This window comes from Crinia signifera, chromosome 1 (genome assembly GCF_055691185.1).
Source record: "Crinia signifera chromosome 1, ASM5569118v1, whole genome shotgun sequence".
In the NCBI taxonomy this organism is placed as follows: domain Eukaryota; kingdom Metazoa; phylum Chordata; class Amphibia; order Anura; family Myobatrachidae; genus Crinia; species Crinia signifera.
In genome coordinates, this window is record NC_139217.1 from 116872031 (window position 1) to 116893624 (window position 21594).

Consider the following 21594-nt stretch of genomic DNA (forward strand, 5'->3'; position numbering starts at 1 on the left):
CTTCATTATGAAGCATCTGTGTAATGCTTCAGGGTCGTCCGTATTTGGCTTCTGGGAAACTCGGCAGCCAAATCCAAATCCGAATGACTTCACCATCAGAAAATAAGAATCCTGAGAACTTGGCAGATTTGTAAAGTTGCCAAATGGATGATCCAGTTTGTAGCCATTCGTACAGTGGCTCGGCCACTTTAGTAAATTTGCCCCTTCTTCTCGTGGGATTTATGCAGAAAGTAGCCAATAGGCTTCTATAAGCAACAGAATAGATGGCATTGCCTATAGCAGTGGTTCCCAACCTGGGGTACTAGTACCCCTGGGGGTACTCTGCAGACCAGTTGGGGGTACTTGAAAATAATATTGGTAATGGCCTAAGAAGAAAAAGTCTACCATTCACATGGAGACGAACCATGTTGTGTCATTTACGGTTACATCTGCAGCGTCATCGGCGTCTCCTCGTGCTTTTGCCCAACCAGCAATGCACTGAGAGCTACCTGCAAAAATCTGCCCCGCACTGACATGGCTGGAAGAAGCATTCATTTTACAGGCGTTAGCGGGAACTCTGGAGACAATACACAGCCAGCTGCCAGACAAAGAGGGACCCGATTCCTGGGGCTAATCCTTAATATTAGGGGACGCATACTGTGCACTTCCACTCATAAGTACTGTGGATATTTCAAATTGAGAGGAGGGGTACTTATAAATGAAAAGCCTAATCAAGGGGTACGGGAGAGAAAAAAAGGTTGGGAACCACTGGCCTATAGGATACAACAAGTTTCAGATAGTTTTGCTTTCCAGGGGCCAGACACATACAGTAAGGCCGTGGAATGGGGTCAACCCTCCAAAAACAGTTTTCATAGTTTTGTTAGTACATCCTGCTGATCCTAATAGTTTTTATTCCCAGTTATAAAATTGCTGTCAGTTTTAACGACATATATATCTCACTCCTACATTATAAGTGATAAGTTTCTTATTACATACATGGGCACTGTGAGACGGCACACGGGCAGTAAATGGCCAGTACTGTATATACAGTAGCTTGTAGGACTAGGATATAACCCTTTGCAGCTGTAACCACAGCTTCCTATACCCAGCCTTATCACAGGCAGCAGAAAGCTGCGTGACGATCTGACACCAGCTTCCCGACCAGCTGAACACGGGTGAAAGTGCAAGTAGAGGGTGGTCTGTGGCTGCTGCAGCGAGTGCGGGAGCCTCCCCCAGCTCCTCTCCGCCCCCCGCACCCCAGCAGCAGCTCTCCCAGCCCAGCCAGCCAGAGAGCCTGCGAGCAGGAGGATGGGGTCCGGCTCCCGCTGCTAGGCTGTGCGGCCGGGGAGTGAGAGCCCGGGAGAGGACAGCTAGGAACCAGAGGAGCTGACACTCAATAGTCACATGAGCGCCCAGTGAGGACAAGATGTTCTGCGCCAAGCTCACAGACCTGACGCTGTCCGGAGAATGCCCCTTCTCTATGCTCACAGCCCACAGCCGGGCATCAGAGGAAGCCGAGGATGAGGGGCCCCCTGGCAGTGCTGCCACAGAGCTACCCATCTGCACTGAGGTGGCCGAGAGCAGTGTCCGCCACAGGAGACCAGAGGAGGACGCCCCCCACAGGAAGAGCAGCCGGACCCGGGTCTATCTGCACACTTTAGCCGAGAGCATCTGCAAATTAATCTTCCCCGAGGTAATATCCCACTGTAATAACAAGCACATGGCACATTATAACTGTACATACAGGATGCACTATCCCCAGGCACACTCACATCCCACTCCCTCCGCACCACTGCCAGGTGCCAGCAACAAGCACTTGGGGATGTGTGGCAAATATCACATCTAAGCCCCATGCTAGCACTAGTAATAGACAGCAACTTTATAGCGAGCGATCCAGAGATTACATAACTACTGTACAGTACATACATACATACATACCTACAGTACATGCATACCTACCTACAGTACATACATACAGACCTACAGTACATATATACATACCTACAGTACATACATACTGTACATGCATGCATACATCCCTATCTACAGTACATACATACCTACAGTACATATATACATACCTACAGTACATACCTACATACATACATACATAAGATCTGCATACTGTGTGCTAATACATTATAATGCTATTGCAACAGTGTAAGTAGTTTATTATTCTTATGAAACAAAGTAAAATCCATAGTTTATTAAAAATCAGGGTCACCCTATCACGTTTTCCAATTAACTGGTACAATCTGACTTTCTGAAGCTACATGCCCAGAAAGGGTTGAGTACAAAATGACAAAATTCTTTATGCTGACATGATCACAATGTCAACATTGACCATGTTGACATTCATCCTGTAGACAATGATGAAATGTCAACATGTTAGAATTTTGGCATTTTGTTGTCGTGGCCCAGCATCAACATACCTTTACCTGGTGGTCATTTGAGTGTAACTTCCGTGTTACTACCCCTAGCCATCCTTCTAGTGCCTAACCCTAAAAAAGCAGCCTAACCCCCCCCCCCCCCCTTACCACAGCCTAGCCCTCCTAGTTGACATCTTACATTTTGACTTTTTAACAATGTATACCTGCCAAGATTGTGGTGTCAACATTATGACTGTCGACATTGTTATTTTCAACCTTTTGGCTACGTTCCCCCCCGGGACTGCCCTCAGTTTGCAAACAAACCTCCGCATCATTGCGTTCCCAGCTGTTGCTTTATACAAAGACAAACTAGCCTAGCTCCAAAGCACAGCTCACTCCCACTGTCTGGGTATGATAGGATGTGTTAGAATGTAAGGGCTAGTGATTACAATCTTATGACCACGTAGAATTGATGTGTTTACATGTAGGTGATACACATTAACTATTGTGCCTTGTTCTGCTCTTGCTGTGTTCTGCTTATTTGTGTGTTTGTGCATTGCATGAAAGGAATAAATATGTCATGGTATCCATTGTGTCCTCTGTAGTACCGATTTATCAGGCTGGTGTGCCAGAACTGACGCTATAAGTGACGCACTTTTATTGGCCTACTTGGTTATTTACGTCATTCTGCAGTGTTTCCTAATTAGCATTTTTATGGTATGACAAATCTCACAACAGACAAACCTATGGGTGTATGTATGTGATCAAGTATCTTCCATATATTGACTGCTTTTTCATTGTTACTCAAATAATTAACTGCAAAATAATCTTTGCAACCTATATATGAACATGCAGTGTAGTAAATATGTTTTACACCGGTGGTTCTTCATAACTTGTGGCTTCATCAGCTATATTACTTTTGTCATTGGCAGTGGATGCGGAAAACAGACACAACAGCAATTTGTACACTTGTTTTCGGTTTTCTTGTCTAGTTTCTTGTATCTTTGCTCTACATTATTTTTCTTTAGCGATACGTTATCTTGCATGAGTACATATTATTCAGCACACTCAGATAAACAGTGGTGTTCTACAAGGAGGATCACACATGATTGGCTGCTTTATATCTATATATATATATATATATCTCCTATATATTTGGCTACATCTGTCACTCAAAGTGGGTGTCTGTGTCTATAACGCTCTGTTCCTGGACTTTCCTCTTAATGTGTGCTTGCCTTCATCTGTGCTGAACACCTTTCTGAGAAATTAACCTGTTTAAAACAGGTGATGGCAATCATACATTAAGGGGAAGTCTAGAAACAGAGCATTGTGTCCCTCCTGGAGAGGGTCATGTTGGGAGGTATGTGACAGAGAACCAGCCCAGTGAGCCCACAGACAGTGCCAGACACCCACTGCCTTCCCATGTTGCCCAGCACTGCTACTCCACAGCCACCAGGTGAGCGCCCCCCTCCCGCGATTTGCGGCAAAACCTCCCCCCCCGCGCGCCCCCCCCCTCCCGCGATTCGCGGCAAAAACACCCGCTCCCCCGCGACCCCCCCTACTGCGATTCGCAGCAAAAACACCCCCGCGACCCCCCCTCCCGCGATTCGCTGCAAAAAAGAACCCCCCACGACCCCTCCCGCAATTCGCGGCATAACCACCACCCCGCGACCCCCCCCTCCCGCGAATCGCGGCAAACCCTCCCCCGTGACCCCCCCCCCCCCCGATTCGCGGAAAAAAACCCCCCCCCCGCGACCTCCCTCCCGCGCCCCCCCCCTTGCACGATTGGCGGCACCCCCCCTGCGACCCCCTCCCGCGATTCGCGGCACCCCCCCCCCCCGCAATTCGCAGCAGCCCCAGGATTAAATGGCACATGCAAAACACTGACATGGCTATGGTCGACAATGAAAAAGGTTGACATGAGTTTTTGAAGATTTATTTTTAATTTTTTTAATTTTTTCATATTCATTGTCATGTGTCGACATGGACACCAATGAAGTGGCACACTTATGTCAACATTTACATGTGTTGACCTTTCTGTGTTGATTTTTTCTTGTGGCGATTCGCGTCACACCCCCCCCCCCCCGCAATCCCCCCTCCCGCGATTCGCGGCACCCCCCGTGACCCCCCACCTCCCGCAATTCACGGCAACCCCCCACCGGATCCACTGTGAACCCCGCCCTCCCGCGATTCGCGGCACCCACCCCCGCGACCCCCCCTCCCGCAATTCGCGGCACCCCCCCCCGTGATTCGCGGCAGCTCCAGAATTAAATTGCACATGGAAAACACTGACATGGCTATGGTCGACAATGAAAAAGGTTGACATGAGTTTTTGAAGTTTTTTTGTCATTTTTTGAATATTTTCATATTTATTCTCATGTGTCGACATGGACACCAATGAAGTGCCACACTTATGTCAACATTTACATGTGTTGACCTTTCTGTGTTGATTTTTTTCTTGTGGCGATTTGCGTCACACCCCCCGCAACCCCCCCTCCGGCGATTCGCGGCACCCCGGCACCCCCCTGCGACCCCCCCCCTCCCGCGATTCGCGGCACCCACCCCCGCAACCCCCCCCCTCCCGCAAATCGCGGCACCCCCCGCGATTCGCGGCAGCCCCAGGATTAAATGGCACATGCAAAACACTGGCACGGCTATGGTCGACAATGAAAAAGGTTGACATGAGTTTTTGAAGATTTATTTCATTTTTTGAATGTTTTCATATTCATTGTCATGTGTCAACATGGACACCAATGAAGTGGCACACTTATGTCAACATTTACATGTGTTGACCTTTCTGTGTTGATTTTTTCTTGTGGCGATTCGCGTCACACCCCCCCGCAACCCCCCCCCCCGCGATTCGCGGCACCCCCCGTGACCCCCCACCTCCCGCAATTCGCGGCAACCCCCCACCGGAACCCCTGTGAACCCCGCCCTCCCGCGATTCGCGGCACCCAACCCCGCGACCCCCCCCCTCCCGCAATTCGCGGCACCCCCCGTGATTCGCGGCAGCTCCAGAATTAAATTGCACAAGGAAAACACTGACATGGCTATGGTCGACAATGAAAAAGGTTGACATGAGTTTTTGAAGTTTTTTTTTTCATTTTTTGAATATTTTCATATTCATTCTCATGTGTCGACATGGACACCAATGAAGTGCCACACTTATGTCAACATTTACATGTGTTGACCTTTCTGTGTTGATTTTTTCTTGTGGCGATTTGCGTCACACCCCCCCCCCCACAACCCCCACTCCCGCGATTCACGGCACACACACACACACCTCCCCCGCGATTCTCGGCACCCCACCCCGTGACCCCCCCTCCCGTGATTCACGGCACACCCCCGCGACCCCCCCTCCCATGATTCGCCGCAACCCCCGCCCCGTAACCCCCCCTCCCGCGATTCGCGGCACCCACGCGACCCCCCCTCCCGCAATTCGCGGCACCCCCCGCGATTCGCGGCAGCTCCAGAATTAAATTGCACATGGAAAACACTGACATGGCTATGGTCGACAATGAAAAAGGTTGACATGAGTTTTTGAAGTTTTTTTTTTTCATTTTTTGAATGTTTTCATATTCATTCTCATGTGTCGACATGGACACCAATGAAGTGCCACACTTATGTCAACATTTACATGTGTTGACCTTTCTGTGTTGATTTTTTCTTGTGGCGATTCGCGTCACACCCCCCCACCCCCCCCGCAACCCCCACTCCCGCGATTCACGGCACACACACACCCCCCCGCGATTCCCGGCACCCCACCCCGTGACCCCCCCTCCCGTGATTCACGGCACACCCCCCGCGACCCCCTTACCATGATTCGCCGCAACCCCCGCCCCCGTAACCCCCCTCCCGCGATTTGCAGCAACCCACCCCGCGACCCCCCTCCCGCGATTCTCTGCAATCCCTCCCCTCCCGCGATTCGCAGCATCCACCCCCCCACAACCCCCCCTCCTGTAATTCGCGGCACCCCCCGCGACCCCCCCTCCTGCAATTCGCGGCACCCTCCGCAACCCCCCCTCCCGCGATTCGCGGACACCTAAGGTTGCAATACAGGGCATCTTTCATACAATTCTAACCATATTTCTCATATACAAACGTTCACAAATTAAGGGGGCGCAGCCCCTTACGACGGTGCGAAGAGCGCCCGTAGGGCGCGATGAATCACCTAGTATATATATATATATATATATATATATATATATATATATATATAGTCTGGTGGTATAGCAAAGTATACACAAACAGCGGCACTCGGTGGGTTTTTTCAAAAGGTGTATTTCAAGCGGTCATACGTTTCGGGGACTAGCCCCTTTGTCAAGGTGCAGGAAACTTAGTTAGTTTCCTGCACCTTGACAAAGGGGCTAGTCCCCGAAACGTTGGACCGCTTGAAATACACCTTTTGAAAAAACCCACCGAGTGCCGCTGTTTGTGTATACTTTGCTATACCACTGGACTATCTATCTGTTTCCTGAAGGCACCTGGGTAGCTGTCCTATTAAGCTGGAGTGCCAAGCCGCAACACTGCTTCTATATATATATATATATATATATATATATATATATATATATATATATATATTCCATTGGCAAATATACTTTTTTGGAATAGCCTGGTACATGTCATTAACAATTCACAGCTGCTTGTAGTATACTCTTTCCCGCTTTTAAAAGTTGCAGGGTATTGCTCAGCCATGTTATACTGTACTTCTATTTGTAATACACTTCTTTATTTTGTATGTTTAGAAATATAATAATTTAAACTGGCACTATTTTATAACCAATCATATCATCACTAATTATTTTCTTTGGTTGGAAAGGTACTGATTCTATAGAACACAGGTTCTCAAACTCGGTCCTCAGGACCCCACACAGTGCATGTTTTGCAGGTCTCCTCACAGAATCACAAGTGAAATTATTAGCTCCATCTGCGGATCTTTTAAAATGTGTCAATGAGTAATGAGTGCACCTGTGCCCCTGCCGGGTGACCTGGAAAACGCTAACAGTGTGGGGTCCTGACGACTGAATGTGAGAACCCCTGCTATAGAACAAATACCAATTTGTCAATAATCCGGTACTTGGCCTGTTCTATATTATAGTGTACAGTTGTTGTTTTTTAAACTGATAAACCAGAAAAACATGCCCTCAAACATGCTTCTTTGATTATCTGTTTAGTCTACTAAAGCCGAGCGCACACTAAACATTGTGTACCCTACGGCCTCGTTGGCAACACATTGGCCAGTACATACACATTTGCTGATGCTGGCGGCGTTGAGCGATGGAGTGAGGGGGAGCGGGTCCATGCTAGCAGGTGACCCCGTGGAGGAAGTTACTGATGATGTGCGGAAGCATGCAGCAACATTGCGCGTACATTCTGGACAATATTTCTGACCCATCGTCCATTGTGTACCAAGCATCAGACAGAAAATCACAGCATCCGTCTCCCAGTATCATGTAATATGTGGGCATTCTCGATAATCAGGCCATATTTCCCACGTTTTTCCCATGACTACATAATTCTCATGTGGGTGGAAATATGCAGATTCAGGGTCAGATGTACTAAGCCTAGAAAAGTGATAAAGTGGAGAGTGATAACCCACCAACTATCAGTCACTAAACACAGCCTGTGACATGGCAGTTAGGAGCTGAGTGGCTGGCGGTTTATCACTCTCCATTTTATCACTTTTTGAGCTTAGTACATCTATCCCTCAGTGGGGTGCCGGACGGGGTCCCAACAGTCGGGATCCCGACAGGCATTCACCCGACGTCGGGATCCCAACTGTCAAAACACCGACAGCCGGGTTCCCGATGGCCGTCGGCTATTTTCCCTCATGGGGGTCCACGACCCCCATAGAGAGAGAATAGAATAGGTGGCTCGCGTAGCGAGCCACTGTGCCCGCAGCGTGGCAGCGAGTGCAGCGAGCCCGCAAGGGGCTTTGTTGCGCTCACCATGCTGTCTGGGTCCGGCCAGTCGGGATCCCGACGTCGGGATAATGACTGTCGGGATCCCGACTGTCGGACCCCTATACCACACCCCCTCAGTGAGTGTGGTGTGGCAGAAATTTGTTACTTGAAAAAAAAAAATCTACAGATATACTATACTGCATATCAGTCCTTGTAAGGACTCTAATGTTATTGTGCTCCCCCCTGCAATTATATAATTATATATTCCCATTGGCAGTGGACACCGCAGTGTTTAATACACATGGCGATGTCAATACACTTCCCCCAGCGAGACACTTGTGCCGCTGACCGGGGAGTGATTTGCGGTCTCCTGAGCTGAGACTTAGTACACTGACCAAAAGGGCATAAAAACATTTAAATTGCATTTAACTCACACTGTTGGTATATGACCTGTGTTAACTAAAGCAATAACAGCTTACAATTATAACTCGCGGTCTAAACAGTGTAAGATATACAGTATGTTACCTCCCCCAGCGAGATATTTATGCCGCTGACAGGAGAGTGAACTCTTCTGAGTTGATACCAGGCATCCTGACCAACGGACAGCAATATATTTGGACTGCAGTCATATCACACTGTTGTAACATGACCTGTGTTAATTAAAACAATAACAGCTAGCAATTAAATTTCACGGTTCTAAAGGTGCATACACACGGGGGCGATTTTCTACAATATCGCGGGAAATATGGTGTGCGCGCTCCCGTTTTTACCCCTGTAGTGATTGCTGGTCGCAGGAACATGCTCCTGCGACCAACTGATTACCACTGCCGGGCTCCCCCGGCAGTTTCTTTTTCATCAGCGACCATCTCTGGTCGCTGATGAAAAGGAGAAACTGAGCAATATATTGCTCAGCCATATATTGCTGAGCAATATATGGCTGAGCAAAATATTGCTCAGTTTCAAAATATTGCTCATATCTCCCCCGTGTGTACGGGGCTTTACAGTGTAAATGTGAAGCACTAACACACAAAATGATGTGACATACAACAAAAGTTACAAAAGGTTTCAATTAACGTTTAATTGGTGAACTAGTTATTAAAGTGTAAAAAGTTATATGGACACGAGATAATTATAAACAACAGAATTAATAACCGGTAAACAATAAGCCAAGCACTTCTATAATAAAAGGAGATAATAAAACACACACGTGCTTTTAAAACACCCACTTTATTCACTTGTTTTTTATATGTTATGTGTTGCATATTTCGCAGTTTTTAATTCTGAATTATAAATAAAAGTTACATTTTATTGAGGTCCAATTTTTTCAGGTGCACCACACCTAGACAAACTTTTTTCTCTCTTGAATACTTCCAATTTTTGGAAGTATTCTGTGGTAGCACACCCCTAACAACAATCCTAGAAAGCTACTATTAGCTCATTGTGGTCAGAACAGGGGGCCTATTGTTCATACATAATTGAATATTGTTGTCTTGTGTGATTGTTCCACACACAGTAGCCTATTCTTACCAATCATAGTAAAGATCTTCCCTGTGCCTGTTGAGCCATAGGCAAATACATGAGCATTAAACCTTGAAAAGATGTCAGCCACGAAGGTCTCCATTGTGGCATCCTGCACATTCTCCCCGGTAGCAGGATGATTGAACACTTGTCAAAATGTAACAGTTCTTGATCCAAGGACATTATTTGGATCTTGTCCAGGGCCCCGCAATTTGACTGGCTGTTGTACAAGCTGGTGTACCATCAGGAATGGTGATTGGTCTCTTAGGTTAATGTGCAGAGCGATCAGTTAAATGGTTAGAATTACTGCCTCACAGCGCAGAGGTCATGTGTTCGATTCCCACCATGGCCCCAACTGTGCTGAGTTTCAATATTATCCCCATGCTTGCGTGGATTTCTTCCTGGTACTACCGTTTTATTCCACAATACAAAAATATACTGGTAGGTTAATTAGTGTAGGGTACACTGGTAGGTTGACTCCCAACAAAATGAACCCTAGAATTTATGTGTGTGTGTGTGTGTGCATGTGGTAGGGAATACAGATTGTAAGCTCCAATGGGGCAGGGACTGATGCGAACATTCAAATATTCTCTGTAAAGCGCTGTGGAATATGTGTGCGCTATATAAATAACTGGTAATAAATACGTAAACGTTGCATAACTACTGTACAACAGAATTGACCCAAGGGCAATACCCAAGTCAGTGAGATGAAACAGCATATTTGGACTATGAGGAAATGAGCTGGAAGTATAACTAGGTGCGGGAATAGTTACAACAAGCTGATGTTTCACCTAGGGTGCCGAAACACTGTCTAGCAGTAATTGTGCAAATGACCTTAGCTATAATCTTATGGGCCCTACACACGGGGAGATTTTCTGAGTGTTCTGAGCAATGCTAAATCACTCAGAACGCTCAGCAAGATCGCTCAGCACACAGGGATGTGTCAGCGCTGCGTGTTGAGCAATCTGTCAGGGCCGGTGTCCTCCAGCGAGAACACTGACCCTGACCAATTAATATCCAGCTTGCTGGATATTAATCGCCGGGTGATATCGATGCACAGGGCCGCACATTGCTATCTCTAAGGCCCCTACACGCAGAGCAATGTAGCAGCATTTTCTAAAATGCCCCTAAATCGCTACATCTGTAGGCTCTATTACCTGGTGAGATATTCAGCCAATATTAAGCTATTGATTTTTAAGTAGCTATCAATATGTGACCTACTACATACAGTAATAGTGTTGTTCACCCAGAATATCTATGGATAGACTTAAAGCAGGACAATTAACAGAAAGGGTTGTATTATATAATCTGTACCTTAAGAAATGAATACACATCAGCCCTTATTCAGGTCTGATCGCAGTACAAATTTGTTCTCAAAATGGACAAAACCATGTGCACTGCAGGTGGGGCAGATGTAACATGTATAGAGAGAGTTAGATTTGGGTGAGTTATTTCGTTTCTGTGCAGGGTAAATACAGGCTGCATTATCTTTACACTGCAATTTAGATTTCAACACACCCCACCCAAATTTAACCCTCTGCACATGTTACATCTTCCCCACCTGCAGTGCACATGGTTTTGCCCATTTTGAGAACAAATTTGTACTGCGATCAGATCTGAATACAGGCCATCAGCCCATAGACCTCCGTTGCTCCCACCAGCTAGCCTTCCATTCTCTGCTGGCTGCACTCCGTTGCCACCTCCCCGCTGGACCCGCCCACTTCTACCTGGGTAACTGCAATCCCAACCTGCTCTTCAATCCCAACCTGCTGTAGTCAATAAATGCAGATATTTAACCATGAATCCTAATGTCCTTACTATAGTATCTGAGCTAATGTCATTGTACTGTAGGTTAAAAAACACTGCTAAACCCCAATGGATATTTAAAAATGCACAGGAAGGGCAAGCACAGGTTATTGTCACTCTCCTACAGCTACATTGACACATTCACAGGTTTCATAGAAATCTTCTGACAGCAGAAAAAAAAGCCTTTAGATTTGGCTCACTGTTAATCGTCTGTTGAAGACCGAGCAGCAGAGCAGTGTAACCTTCAGTGTGAACCTCTGCTGTCTTGTTCTCAGTCACATTGAAGCCATAGCTTAATGATATTTGAAAAGAAACTGCTGCAGGCTGTTACAGGGATGCTGATGTTATATTTATCTCTATGTGCAAATATTGGACAGTGTTGTGCACAAGAGGAGGTGTCATGATTAATTACAATGATCAGTATGGACAAGTAAAAAATACAGATGTTAGACTAATAGGAGCATCCAATCAATGCTGCTTGCTGCATCAAAGGAATTTTAGAACTTTCATTATTTTATGTTGTTTAAAGTTACATATGTTGTACTGAATACTGGATCAGTAATTTGATTAACAAAAATGTCTGCCAAATATATATACTGTAGATACTGTATGAGGTGAATTATAATTACAGGGTAATTCAGAAGGACATTACTTCGTTTTCACATTCCCATATGAGCATAGATATTTTCTGTATTTTTTCTGTAAGTGGGGTTAATATAAAAAAAAATTGCATACATAAATTTGGTATCAAAGAACAATATTTGTATTTTACAGTCAATGACGATTGTGAAGACTGATAAGTACGCAGCAAAGCAACGAGCGAAAGGTCACCTTCTATTGCTGAATTACTATCATGGACAGATAATTGGGAGAAATGGGAGGATACGTGATGCAAAATAATATTACACGTAGAAATCAATTTTAAGGAAATATAATAAATAATAGATTTGAATATTATACAAAATTCCATATATGTAAATATGTTTATAGTCTCTAGGGGCATGTTATATTGCCAGTTTGATTCTGCATTCATTTTTAATGGTAGACTTTGTTTACAATAAACTATAATGTTCTACAGCGTATTTTCTTCTTTCCAATTGCCTTAAAAGCAGACATATCCCTCATTCCTAGAGCTGGGGTGTGTAGAGGAAGCCGGCCTAAGGACCTACGCTGGTGTTGTTTCACATTTTACCTTAAATTACAAAATTAGAGGGGTTAACCTAGGGCTCGCTACACATAATGGGAATACTGCTGGGTAGGCTGCGGAAAGCATATTATTTATTTATTAATTAACAGTATTTATTAACAGTTTCTTATATAGTGCATACATATTCCCCAGCACTTTACAGAGTATAGTTTAACATTCACATCAGTCCCTACTAATCTACCACCATATGATTAAAAGTTCTATTTTGCAATTGTCGCAGCTCATATGGCCAACTGTTATTGGGTTGACAGTGTCTATGTTGACCCCTAAAGGTAAAAATTCTTAAGATTGAGATGGAAGAAAGGACAACGCAGGCAAAAGTTTGGCATAAAGATAGTTGACATGAAAAGTTCAACATGGGTTTTCAAGGTTTTAGAAGTGGTTAATTTTTACCTTGTAGCCCAGTGTACAGCGTCCCCTCGCATGTCTCACTTCACTTGCCATGCTTCTGGCAAGGTACCTTGCTACCACGAGGCGGGAAACGGTCATCTGTCAGACCAGACTTAGGTCGACAGTCATTAGGTTGACCCCGGAAGGTTGACTGTCCCCAGGCAGTGTGAACGGGAAGCCTGGGTTTTTGACCGAACAGGGTCTTATTCACAGTATAGGTACAGTAAAGCCACATTCCTGGCGCTTGGAGATGATGTCATCTCCGAGCACTGGTAGAGGGAAGTTCCGGCAGTATCCCAAATCAAGCTTGCGTCGTGGTTTTAAGCCACTGTGTCACAGCGTGAAACTCCTAAGTGATTTAGGCTGGACTGGTACTTTGGTCTGAAGGGGTTATTAGTCAGTCACAGATTTCCTGGAAGTCAAAATGTGTTAATCAGTGATTTGTGTTTTCTGATATAAAGCAGAAATTAGTGTTGGAATCAAATCTTTAAACAAAATTAGCAATTTCTCCACCAGAGTACAGCCAGATAGTTCTTGTACTATTTTTGAGTGTAACAGCTTGCTGCTTATTAAAAATGCTGAAATGAAATAAAAATTATATTTATGGCAATGTTTGCATTACTGAAGTAATTATTAGACTATCCATTCTCCAGTTTATTCTTTTTCAGCCAGCCAGAAGTCATTGTGTATCAGTAATTACTGTATTAGTGATACTAATTTACTGTACCTGGTCTGTTTCTCAGTTGGAGAGGCTGAATCTTGCTCTTCAAAGAACAATTACAAGACACAAACCAACATGTAACACCAATAGGTAAGCTGCTTATTTATCTCTTACTTTATTGCATTTTAAGTAGACACAGGTTACAAACAGACGCACTCGTAGGATATTTAATGTACGTCTTGTTCTCTGTTTAGTCCTATACAGGCAGAATAAAAATAGACATGTGTAAGTCCTTCTAAATCTCCAACTGTTGACCTGCCTTTCAAAGCCATCTAAGCTAAAACTAATCATATTAAAAAGGGAACAGTGAGTTAAGAGCTAGCATTACAGTATATGGCAGCTGCTTCAGCCATTCAATGCAGATTTTTTTCTGTAATTAGCAAGCTTCATTACTTTTATGCATTCATTGGATAGCCATTATTTATCATTGTCATACTAAGGCTATATTTACTAAATGGCAGATTTGTATAAATTTCAGATCAATCTTTATCGATATTGGGCTAAAACACACATTTACTTAAATGTCAAAATTAATATATATATAAAAAAAATCGACATTTAGTAAATATACGGCAAACAAGAATGGCTGCCAGCCACTGAAACAGCTGTATCCTATTTGCAGCTACTCTGTTTTGTTTACTGTGTAGGTAGCGTCTGTGGCCATGTTATAGCAGAGGGAGGAATTGCAAAGCTGCTAGCTACATTATGTGGTTGCTAGGGTCAGACTGGCCTACAAGGGTACAGGGGAAACCCCAGTGGGGATCTCCTCTAGGGATCAGATTCCAGACACAACTCCCTATAGCATCTCACAGGGGGCTTAATTCAGATGCAGTTGCAAAGCTACTATTGTACACAAACTAATCAATGTTTCCTTACTGTTTATGAACAGGGACATAACTAGAAGGGGGCTAGGGGGCCATGCAACCTTGGCACTGGGTTAGGAGGGCATGGGGTGAGCTGATTAGTTAGAGAAAGGAAAGCCAGCATCCTATTGGCTGGGCTTCCCAAAGTTGGTGTCCTGCTGCTGTAGTGCTGAGAAGCTGCGGGGTGACACTGGCTCTGCCATTCAGCAGAGGACACAGGAGACCCAGTGCATGACAACTGGAGCAGAGTGAGCACTAGCCGCCAACCGAGGGCTCGGCAGAGTGCGAGAACCTGGCTTTGGCTGATGGTGTGGAGTGATGCGGGGACCTGACCAAGAGATAAACCTGACTGGTAAGAGTCGGGACCCCGGATCACACTGGGCCGTGACATGGTTGGCCTAACCTGCTATTGGACTAACTGCCCCCTTCTTCCTCTAGCTGGCTGCCCTAAAAGTAGGCAACCCTGGCTGAAATTCATCTCTAACTTGTCTAGGTGTTTATTGATACAAATATGGCCTTGGCGTACTGCATTTGAAAATATGGGGGGTGGGGACACCAATTTACTGCCTTTCCCCGGGCATCGGAAATCCTAGTTTCGGCCCTAGCATTTAAATTGTGATGGCCATCACAAGGAGGGTTTAGTTGCAAAGTGAGTAATGTATAGACAGATTTTGGGGGTGATACAGTAGTGAGGAGGGTCGGGTAAACAGGTGTGTCATGGACAATCAGATGGCGTTTTCCGGAGTGTGCATTAATAAGCAGTTTCATTCTCACTTGCTACTGGAGAGCCCTTTGCATCCCAGGAGAGCAGCTCAGCCTGAAAGTCTACAGAGGCACTCAGTTTCTCCGACATGACACCAATGCATTTAGACACCATCACATGGAAATGATGAGACAGCAGGTTAGCTCTTGCCCATATTAGCTTAGACTCACAATCCGGGCCCTATAGCAACATTTTGAAAGGGACCCCCTATTACTGAGAGGTGAGTTATAGGGTGGCACACACACACAGGTATAATGGGGCGACAGGTGACTCACACATGGGTAGAGTACAAAGTGTTTCAGGTGTACACTGTGCAATACTTGGTGGGGGGGATTTAAGGGTGTCATAGTCACACAGGAGAAGTGGGTAGACAATGTGTCATACAAATTATGTAAGGGGGTACAGAGTGTCACACAGAGGAAAAGGAGGTACAGGGTGTCACTCACATTATACCACACTGTGGACCCCACACATTATGCCACACTGTACTGCCTCCACATTGCACCACACTGTACTCCCCACACATTATACCACACTGTACTGCACCCGTACATTATGCCACACTGTAGTCCCCACCCATTATGGCACATTGCACTGCCCCCACATTATACCACACTGTAGTCCCCACACATTATGGCCTTTATTCTGGTTGACTCACAAAGCTGCCCCCTTCCCTTGCAAGCCCAGTTCCCCACATGGCTGCGAATGGATGTTTATCATAAACATAAATTAGCAGCCTTGGGTGCAAGTGAGAAATCAGTCCATGGTCGCCGGACCATCGAATGAGTACTCCAGCGCCCGCAGAGGTAAGACACCAGAGAGCGCCCTGTGCGGGAAGTGGGCAGGCAGCAGACAGCCACTGAAGTCAGCTGCCCACCCCCCGCACCCACATCACCGGGCCATTTGCATGGGAACACCCAGCATTTTCATGGGAACGCCCATGAAACGTTGGGTGTTGCCATGGGCGCAGCCCGTTACTGCCACCCTATGCCCCACGCCCACACTGCTAGGAGCGAATGGGATGGCAAATTGCTGTGCCTGCTCGCACCAAGCATCTGCACATGCTCATAAATGCACATGCGCAGACGCTCGCCATCACTCCACTGCGCGAATACACAGGGGAGCTTGGGAATCAGAATAGGGGCCAATGTCACACTGTACTGCCCCAGCAAGCTGGAAGGGCAGCCTCACACCTGTGTGCCTCCCATGAAGCTGCTGCTGATCTTCTCCATGGGTAAGAGGAGTATGTGATGGGCTCCACCTATGATTGCTAAGCACATGCTCTTCTGACCCCCTCAGCACAGCCTCATGGGAGTTATTATCCAGTAGTGCAGTGCCCTACCAGTCTGTAGTTGCTGCCTCTTCAGCCTAGTGGCGTTCACTCGCTAAGCAGCAAACGACCGCTGGTAAGCGAGCGGTACTGAATCAGGCCCATTATTTCATGAGATTGCTACTCTAAAAATGAAGGACTTGCATAATACAGGTGTCACCTTCATCTTATAAGCAGACCTGCATTTGTCGGTAAAAAGCTTCTAATTTCAGTCATTATATTCCAAGTAATCTGCTGGCACCCTGGCTGCAAAGTGTCTAACACTGATTAATGTTACTGGTTTCATTGTAACCTAGCAGATAAACAAAGCTGCTGAAAGCCAGGTCTTCTAGCATTACAAACCCTTGAGTATGTCACACACAGACTGTAAAAGCAAATAAAAAAAACTCTCATAAAAATGATCCCTAATTTTGGCTGACCATTGTATTTATACACATATGTATTTATTGTAGAGGTATTGTTAGCTGAAGTTGGAATTGTGCACTAGAATATATTAAATGTTTCCCTAGGATTGAAATGAAAAGTACGGTTAATGCTCCAGTTCCATAGACTCCAGTCTATCGTTTGGAGCCATTGAATGCCCGCCCCCCCGCCGCGCTCTGAACATCCCCGTCGCTTTGCGAATGGATGTTTTCCATAAACATCCAATTACAGGGTAGCATACGAGGGCAAAATATTTTGATGGTCGCCGACCATCAAATGGTTTTTTCCCCGCTCGCAAAGGTAAGTCAGTCTGGGCGTCTGGGTCCGAGAACTGGGCGGGTGGCTGACGTCCTGTGACATCAGCCGCCCTTCCCCACCTGTTCTGGCAGACAGGCGGGGGATGGAACATGAGAGTGGCTCCATCTGTAGCAGTGTGTCGCATACTTTGTTTGTGGACCCGGAGTCGGTATAAGTCTGTGTTAGGGGCTAGGGGTATGTGAGACTGGCTGGTCTGGGAAACCCTGGGTATGTAATGGAAGAGAGGGTGCAATCCCTGACCGGGAATCAAACATGGGTCTCGGCAGAGTGAGAGAGATGTATTCTGACCACTGGAACACCAGGGACTTTAGTGGTGATGACAGAATGAAGCAGGGAGGGGAGCCGTAGATAACCTGGCTGTATAGTGGATTGGTACTGTAGGTAATAATAAAATGTTCTCCTTACTTAGATACAAACTGTAGACTGGGAGGGATAGTAACTTTGGGTTACCAGAAACTAAACCAGTGAAGCAAGAAACAATGGTGATGAATACTGGATCAAAGCTGAGAGTCCAGAGGTTAATCATACTTAGTCCCGATCACATAGAGGCCTCTGTGATCAGGACCAGTAAGCGATGTATCCTGCCAGCAAAGGGGCGTGACCTCATCTAAAGTGGCCTAGCTGGAATGATGCTCCTGCAAGGCCATGCCCCTGTTTTCGCTGCTGTGGGGAAATGGGCAGCACTCTGAGAGCTGCTGGCCATTCCCCTAGACCCTGTGTCACTAAATAGATGCTGTGTGTATGCGCATAGTGTCTATTCACCACTGCTCTGCTGTGCAGAGCAGCGGGTAGCAGAGGGGTCTCACAAATGTCCCCCCACCACGAGATATTGCTAGCTTTGGGTAGGATGCGGACAGTCCCAAAAAACGGGACTGTGCCCCGAAAATTGGGACAGTTGGGAGGTATGGGTTAGTTGCACTGCTGTGGTTTCAGGATTCCTTGTAGCAGAGGAAAGTGTAGGTGAATCATATAGGTGGTGATTAAAGTAACAGCAGGGAAAGTGTCCATTTATACTATATAGGAATCTTGCAACTAACCAATAATTGCTCTGGAAAGTAAACTGGAAATGCATGAAAGCATCCTCAGTCTGGAAACTGGATACAAATAGCTGTTGGTTGGGATATTGCACTGGTACTTGGAGAGGCACCAGTTAGGAAACTAGTCACAAAGTACACTGGGAAGCTGCACCCAGTAAGGGCTGGGTTAAACCGCAGCACTACAGCTGGATAGCAGAACTGCACTGTTTAGGGTACCACTATTTTGTAGTAGTATAGCAGCACAGTGGAACGGAGCTACGACTAGCTGGCTTTTTGCTAAAGTCTGTGGCTTGGACTTATGCCACTGGGTAGCTGTGAGAGGATGAGCAGTCAGGTGATTCAGGGAGTCTCAGTCTGGCTTGGGTTTGATGGAGCATGGTTAAGTGATTGGAACCTGTCACAGCAGTACTCCAGGTTAGGCTGATGTAGATTGAGAACTAGTAGGCAAATAAAGCTGAAGCCTAAGAATCTTAAAATGGACAGAAGACGCTGACACAATTTCATAATTCCATAAGCTTGCCAGGCGCGGTAGGTAAACCAGCAGTATGGTAAACAGCACTGGAATGTGACACAGTGGCTGCAGCACTGACTATGTTGTGCGGTGGGGGCGCACATATAGATATACAACAGGACTCCGATTGGCTAGTTTCACAGTGGTCTAGGTTGTATAGAATTTGATTTAATTTGTGCATTCAGGATTTTATGGGTGGGTTTTCATTTGCTGTTTGCTCTCTGCCTTGAGATTTTCATATACTCAATTTATAACACAACATTCTGCTTTGTAAACTATATTTTGAGCAATGTTTCCTACCACATGTACTGCAACGTTTTCTTCAATAATAAAGTATTGAGTTTAAAAAAATATATTTTGAAATAAGTAGAGCACTATTGTACAATGAAGGTCCCATGTAATGATCAGTCCCATGTAATTCCACATTGTCCACTGCCCTGTACAAGGAAACTGTCCATAAAGTGTATGATTGACACCTTTGCTCTGCTGTAATAGTGCTGCCTACTGTACCAATATCTTATTTCTTCTCCTCACTGAACTTGATTTATTAATTTGGCATAAAAGTGGCATTGGTCTCTTTACCTTTACATTAATCTATTTGTGAGAGTGATGTACAGGTTTTTGTCATTTCTCTGGGTATGGGTCATTGGTTCGACCTTATTTAGTTCAGCATGCATTGACACCTAAAATAGGGAGACATGGCTAAGGTTGACAGGGTTGGAAGGTCGACGTGAGTTTTCGAGGGTATTTTTGGTGACATGGACACCATCAAAGTGTGCCGCGTCCCCTCGCATGGCTCACTGCACTCAACATGCTTCGGGCACGGTGCCCTGCTGCGCTTGGCATACTATTTGATTTTCCCACCACGCCATAGTGGATGGTAGGGCACCCGCCTGTCAGCAAATGTTGGCTAAAAAAACCCTGAAAAACTCATCTTGACCTTTTGACTGTCGACCTTGCTATTGTCAACGTAATGCTTGTGTCGACCTTCCAACCCTGTCGATCTTAGGTTCGTCGACCTATTTTCTCTGTGCAAAGTCAAATCTGCAGTGTACTGTAAAAGGGTATTTTGTTAAGGTTAATACCCCTTTTCTACTAGCAAAAATAACCCAGTTTTTTTCCTAGTGGAAACGCAAAATGACTCCAACCCTGGTAGTTACCCTAGTAGTTACCTGGGTTGGACCCAGGATGCTCGTGGGTCCAGGGGTAGTGGAAATGGGTAACCCGGGTGTCATCTCCCAGTGCTACCTCATCCCCGCCTCCCGATGATGTCATCTGCCAGGCTTAATGCCGGGGCGGCTTCTAGTGGAAAAACTTTTGCAAGCTGGGTCCAAAATCCTGGGTGCAACCCGGCTTGCTAGTGGAAAAGGGGTATTATATGACTGTGTTTGTTTCTTTACTGAAAGAGGTGAGCCCCGTCTAACTTTGTTACATAGCTGTTACTCTAACACAGAGTAGTGTGTCTGTGATGAGAATGTGTCATATTTAAAAATGGCAACAATTTGGGTAATTTGTTTTTACTAGAAAAAATATATATTTCAGGCAAATAAAGCGCTCCAAACGAGCAGCTGTAGTCATCCCAGTAAAATCACATCATGTGCAAAATTATTCTCTGTAACCTTATGTAATATGGTTCAACTGAAAGCACAGAGGGATATGCAGATGGAAACTAACCTGGCAGATGATTTTGAAACAAATAAAAGGAAAATAAAACAAGAAAGAAAAGGCAGCATTCTCAATAAGAAAGCATGTCCAGGGGCATGAAAGCCTCATTATGAAATGATGAACAATTGTATTGAAGGAAAATCTCTGTAAAACCTCTTCCTAGATCTCAGAAAAGAGCCACATATGAATATAAATTATACATATCCTGGTATATTACCATTGATACAGATATAAATGTATGCCTTTGTTTGGAGTGGTGTACATTTACGGTATATCGGCAGTGTTCGCGAAAACCACCCAAAAAAGTGGGTCCCGGGACCCTTCACTTCTAAAAATTGGGGTCCTACCCAATGTTTTCTGGGTCCCAACGGACTAAAGCCTCCTCTACCCTTCTCCCCAGCATGGCACATGTGGGTAGGGGGGGGTGGGGGAGTATCAATTGGCCCACTCGTATATACATATATACTAGAAACTATATAAACCTGAAAACAGGGACAGTGCGCATTTTTTTTGTGTGTGTGTGTGTGGGGGGGGGGGGTGTTCACATAGTAGTACCAATTCACATTACAGCACACACAGTAATGCCCAGTACACATTCCAGCACACACCGTTTTGCCCAGTACACATTATAGTACACAATGAAATGCCCAGTATATATTATAGCACACACCGATATGCCCAGTATATATTATAGCACACACCGATATGCCCAGTATATATTATAGCACATAAGTGCTGCTTACCTACATGCTTGTTGCTAGGGGTTATATGCTCCTTGCAGGGATTAC

General features: G+C 45.5%; 1 protein-coding gene across 1 annotated transcript in view; it reads left to right on the forward strand.

Annotated features, from left to right (window-relative positions):
• Positions 1-1153: 1153 nt before the first annotated feature.
• Positions 1154-21594, forward strand: part of GUCY1A1 (guanylate cyclase 1 soluble subunit alpha 1) — an 80045-nt gene continuing 59604 nt past the window's right edge. The window contains exons 1-2 of the mRNA XM_083172208.1: positions 1154-1672; positions 13919-13986. Of these exons, the coding sequence (XP_083028334.1) occupies positions 1406-1672; positions 13919-13986 (335 nt within the window). The 5' untranslated portion in view covers positions 1154-1405. The remainder of the gene's footprint in view (positions 1673-13918; positions 13987-21594) is intronic.